Source organism: Hippocampus comes, unplaced genomic scaffold (genome assembly GCF_001891065.2).
Source record: "Hippocampus comes isolate QL1 unplaced genomic scaffold, H_comes_QL1_v1.1 scaffold301, whole genome shotgun sequence".
In the NCBI taxonomy this organism is placed as follows: domain Eukaryota; kingdom Metazoa; phylum Chordata; class Actinopteri; order Syngnathiformes; family Syngnathidae; genus Hippocampus; species Hippocampus comes.
The window spans coordinates 456,911-462,416 of NW_017805928.1; the positions used below are offsets into that span (position 1 = coordinate 456,911).

Sequence of the window (5,506 nt, forward strand, 5' to 3'; positions counted from 1 at the left end):
AAAATTGGCCACCGTTTCCTTTCCCCCCCCCCCTTTTTTGTCCATTCTGCTTAATTTGGTTCTTTTTGCCGTAACTTCTCCTGTAAGATGACGACAAACTTGATTTCTTCTCTGTCACTGCCTGTTTTCCAAAAGCGTGGCTTTGACCATTTTGTTCTGAGAAGGGGCTTTTCCCTTTTTACCCCCACCGAGGACTCCTCTGCTGAAACCCCCCCCAAGAGAGCTTTAAGAAAAGGAAAGTGCATCTTTTTGCAGCGTTCTTCTCATTGATGAAATGTTTCCTTTTCCTCTTCAATTATTCAGAGCGTTTTCATTGGAGAAGTCCCAGCGGTGCCCCCGGTGAGATTTGCATCTTGATTTATTTGTCATATATCCTTTCTAGCGCTAAATTCTTTATACCTCTCCAGTGGGTGCCACCCATGCATCTTTCATAGGGGCAAACATGCCCACATTACACCTTTGCTCATGTAGGCTGGATGAAAAATGCATTCGGTCATTAATTTCTTTTCTCCCAACTCCTGTTTTTTTTTTTTTTTTTTTTTCTAGGATTGTGCGTGCGCGCGCGTGTGTGTTTTGATGTCTTTTGTGTCGCGTGACGCCGTGTCCAAGGTGAATCCAAGCCCTCGGAGAGTTCAGAGTACGACCTGATCGGCGTGACGGTGCACACGGGCACCGCGGACGGCGGCCATTACTATAGCTTCATCCGCGACATCGTCAACCCTCACGCGTACAAGAACAACAAGTGGTGAGGACGGACGGCAGCGCCGCGGGCGCTCGCGGGCGCGCGCTCGCTCGGCACGGTTTGAAAATTGCCGCCTGCGCAGGTACTTGTTCAACGACGCCGAGGTGAAGCCCTTTGACTCGGCGCAGCTGGCGTCCGAGTGCTTCGGCGGAGAGATGACGGTAAGGGCGCCATTTTGGATGTGGCGATTTGGCCAAGCTGTCCCGCGTGCCTCGTTCATCCCGCGACCGTTTTGCAGCCCCGTTAGCGTCATGCTAACGGGCTTGTCGTACGGTTTATTGCTTGCGCGTCGCTATTTGTTTGTTTTTGTTTTTTTTTTTTTTTCTCGAATCATCAGAATGAATGACAGCCATTAACGCCGTTGCTTGAAAACGTTTCACTTTCACCCCGTTTTGTCGACTTTTCCAAAGTTTTTATTTTCTTTTTTTTATTTTTCTCGTCTCACAGACCAAAACGTACGACTCGGTCACCGACAAGTTCATGGACTTCTCCTTCGAGAAGGTGAGGGGGGAGCGGCTTTGTGCCCCGCCCGCGCCTCCGCCGCCGTGTCCATCGCGAAGGTGACGCGGCGCGTGTGTGTTTTTTTTTTTTTTGCGTCAGACGCACAGCGCCTACATGTTGTTCTACAAGCGCGTCGAGCTTCCGGAGGACAACGCCAAGGAGTTTACCTTTGACGTTTCTCCGGACCTGCTGGAGGTACCGCCTCCTTTGCGCGCGTCTCTCCGGCTGGGCCCCGCCTCCTTTGCGGATCTTGTTTCTCTCTCTCTCAGTGGATCTGGCACGACAACATGCAGTTCCTCCAGGACAAGAACATATTTGAGCACACCTACTTTGGGTCAGTGTTTGACAGCAGCGTAGCGGTACTGATGATGATGATGATGATGATGATGTGTGCGTGTGCTCTGTCGTGATGTTTGGTTGTTGCGCTGCAGCTTCATGTGGCACTTGTGCAGCAGCATCCCCGGGACGCTGCCCGACCCCAAAGCCATCTCGCTCATGACGGCAAAGGTGACATGGCATGCGCGCGAGTCGTGACCCGAGTCGCTCAGCGCTGACGTCGGCCTCCTTGTTTTGCTTTTTGTTTTTCCAGCTCAGTACTTCGTTCGTCCTGGAGACTTTCATTCATTCGAAGGAAAAGGTGATTGAACACCTGGCGACACTTCACAAAGCAAAAATCATCCTCCGAACGAGCGCACTTCCCTCCGGCCGTCGCATTCGTTGAGATCACGCCGTACCGAGCCCGAGTTGCAACCAATTCGATGGGTGCCGTTTCCGTTCACGCATTCGCTCCCAAAGACGTTTTAAAACGTCTTTTCAGACTTGGGTCCAAAATTGGCTGGTGTGCTGAAGGACGATTGCGGACCCGTGCCGGCAATCCGTATCTGTGCCAGTACCGGCCGGCCTCAAAAATGGAGTACCGGTCTCGCTCCGAACAAAAGTGCATCTCTCATTTGGAGGTTTAGACACCGATAACTTTTCCCCATTCACCGCAAAATGAAGAACGATCTCCAAATTTTTCGGGCTCCTTTGACTACTTATGATCGATCTTGTGATCGGAGGCGGCTGCTGGTCGTTTGGCTCCATCTCTTGTCGCACGCGTTCCAATTTGGCGAGTTGACGCGGGCACTCCGGTGTTTGCGTGTGTCATCATCAGCCCACCATGCTGCAGTGGATCGAACTTCTCACCAAGCAGTTTAACAACAGCCAGGCGGCCTGCGAGGTGAGCGCACACGCTTGTACACTTCCTGATGATGATGATGATGATGATAATCTCCCCCTCCCCCCTCCCCCAGTGGTTTTTGGACCGGATGGCAGACGACAACTGGTGGCCCATGCAGATCCTCATCAAGTGTCCCAATCAGATCGTCAGACAGGTAACGTCGCCATCTTGTTTTTTTTTTTTGTTTTTTTTTTTTTTTTTTTACCGAGTCAGTCTCATCACTTACCGACCTGTTGTCCTTGAGCGCATTTTTTGCCCGTCGCACTCCAGATGTTCCAGCGCTTGTGCATTCACGTCATCCAGAGGCTGCGTCCGGTCCACGCCCACCTTTACCTGCAGCCCGGCATGGAGGACGGGTACGTTCTCTTTTTATCACCGTTGCGGCGCCCCCTGCAGGTTGGAGGTGGTCTGACTATCGGTTATACTGGTCATCGTTCCCCCCCCCCCCCCCCAGAATAAAAGGCATAAAATTAAAATGTTTTTCCACATTCACTTGTTCGAATTACTTCCTTTGAATTTGTAATATTCAAAATTGGGATACTTTAATCGCAAACGAGAAACATAACATTTTCTTCCCGTATAAAAAAAAAAAAACGGAGCCCAATATGAGACCATTTTTTTTTTCTCACGAGATGACAACTTTTTGCCCCACCCCCCGCAGGTCCGACGACATGGACGGCTCGGTGGAGGACATCGGCAGCCGCTCGTGCGTGACTCGCTTCGTCAAGACGCTGCTGTCCATCATGGAGCACGGCGTCAAGCCGCACAGCAAACACCTCACCGAGTACTTTGCCTTCCTCTACGAGTTTGCCAAGATGGGAGAGGAGGAGGTGAGTCGCTTTTCATATTTGTCACGCGGTCCTTGTTAGTTATTAAAAAAAAATTTCGTTTTGTCGCAGAGTCAGTTCCTGCTGTCGTTGCAAGCCATCTCCATCATGGTGCACTTCTACATGGGGACCAAAGGGCCGGAGAACGTCAGTTGCAGATTGTCTCTTTTTGCCGACACGACGACGACGACCGACGCTCACTTTTTTCCCCTTTCGCTTCGCCTCAGCCGCAGGTGGAGGTTCTGTCAGAGGAGGAGGGCGAGGAGGAGGACGAAGAGGAGGACATCTTGTCCCTGGCCGAGGAGAAGTATCGCCCGGCCGCTCTGGAGAAGATGATCGCCCTCATCGCGCTCCTGGTGGAGCAGTCGCGCTCGGAGAGGTGCGTGGGGGGAAGTCGTCTTCTCGAGAAATGGGACCAAACATTTTTTTTCCCCCCCCCCCCAATCCGTTTCGGTTGAGTTTCAATCCCGCTTTTTTTTTTTTTGTCCGCAGACACCTGACGCTGTCCCAGAGCGACATGGCGGCGGTGACGAGCGGCAAAGGTTTCCCCTTCCTCTTCCAGCACATCCGGGACGGCATCAACATCCGGCAGACGTGCAATCTTATCTTCAGCCTCAGTCGCTACAACAACCGCCTGGCCGAGCACGTACGCCCACACACACTTTTATTATTATTATTATTATTATTATTTTATTTGTAAAGTTGAGCTGATTTGCTCCCCGGCCGACTGTTGCGTTTGCGCTTGCAGATCGTGTCCATGCTCTTCCCCTCCATCGCCAAGCTGACGCCCGAGGTGAGGGCTTTTTTTTTTTTTTTTTCCTTTTTTCCGCTCATCTCGGCTCTCGCCCGCCGCACAAATCTGCCGCGATCGCGTTTTTTGAGTCCGTCACTTTGGACTGGGGAAGGACACACGGCGGTCTTGTCTCGAAAAGGGCCGCCGCCGCCTGTCCACTTGCTTTCTGCGACCTTTTTTTTTTTTTTTCCCACTTCAGGCTGCCAATCCGTTCTTCAAGCTGCTTACCATGCTGATGGAGTTTGTGGGCGGCCCCCCGGGGATGCCCTCCTTTGCCACGTACATCCTGCAGAGGATCTGGGAGGTAAACGCCACATACAAAAAAAGGAATCGGCCCTTTCTTGAATCATTTACATACATTTCACATGTTGATTTGTCCTCGTTTGTTTTATTGTATATTGCCTTTTTTTTTTTTTTTTCCGAGTGCTTTGAGCAGCTTTTAACTCATTCAGTACCAGCCGATTCTAGAGCAAGTCTGAAAAGACGTTTAAAAACGTCTTTGGGGGTGAATGAGTTTTAATAGGATTTTTTTTTTTTCCCCCAAAAAATAATAAAAAAATTATATAAAATCTTTTTTTTTTTTTTTTTCTAAATATGGAGTAATTGTTGAGTGCAAGTAAAAAAAAACTCAACAAATATCGTGTACCGAGGCATCGTAAAATTCTCCGGCAACCGTTTGACTCTCCTCCTTGTCTCCCGGCAAAACTCTCCAATTCCAAATGAACCGCCGCCGAACACTCCCCCCTCTCCGTGTACGAGAGAAAGAAAAACAAGACATCCCAAACGCAAGTCGCTGACGCTTTTGGCTCCCTTTTTTTCAGGTGATCGAGTACAACCCCTCTCAGTGCCTGGACTGGCTGGCGGGGCAGACGCCTCGCAACAAGCTGGCCCACAGCTGGGTTCTGCAGAACATGGAGAACTGGGTGGAACGCTTCCTGCTGGCCCACAACTACCCTCGCGTGCGCACCTGTACGTTTTCGATGGCGGCAAAAGCCCGGGTGCGCCGCCGCCGCCCTTTGACCGGCGTTTGTTTCCACAGCGGCGGCCTACCTGCTGGTGTCGCTGATCCCCAGCAGCTCCTTCCGCCAGATGTTCCGCTCCACGCGCTCGCTGCACCTGCCCACGCGCGAGCTGCCGCTGCCGCCCGACACCACGGCCGTGCTGCACCAGGTGTACAACCTGCTGCTGGGCCTGCTGGGCCGCGCCAAGCTCTACGTGGACGCCGGCGTGCACGGCACCACCAAGCTGGTGCAGTACTTCAGCTTTATGACCTACTGCCTCATCTCCAAGACCGAGAAGCTCATGTTCTCCCTCTACTTCATGGACCTGTGGAACCTCTTCCAGGTATCGTAACGGGACGCGCGCCGCCGCAGCCCTTTTAGCGGCCCCCCCCCCCCCCTATTCGAATGGCCGCACCCCCAAAA

At 51.9% G+C, this 5,506-nt stretch overlaps 1 protein-coding gene across 1 annotated transcript in view; it reads left to right on the top strand.

Moving 5' to 3' along the window:
• Positions 1–5,506, top strand: part of usp34 (ubiquitin specific peptidase 34) — a 47,800-nt gene that overhangs the window by 38,547 nt on the left and 3,747 nt on the right. Inside the window, 18 exon segments of the mRNA XM_019889635.1 lie at positions 610–745; positions 825–903; positions 1,190–1,243; positions 1,343–1,438; positions 1,513–1,577; positions 1,675–1,750; positions 1,833–1,880; positions 2,397–2,462; positions 2,536–2,616; positions 2,733–2,818; positions 3,124–3,292; positions 3,362–3,436; positions 3,517–3,668; positions 3,782–3,935; positions 4,038–4,082; positions 4,282–4,386; positions 4,904–5,051; positions 5,122–5,426. Coding sequence (XP_019745194.1) covers positions 610–745; positions 825–903; positions 1,190–1,243; positions 1,343–1,438; positions 1,513–1,577; positions 1,675–1,750; positions 1,833–1,880; positions 2,397–2,462; positions 2,536–2,616; positions 2,733–2,818; positions 3,124–3,292; positions 3,362–3,436; positions 3,517–3,668; positions 3,782–3,935; positions 4,038–4,082; positions 4,282–4,386; positions 4,904–5,051; positions 5,122–5,426 — 1,940 coding nt within the window.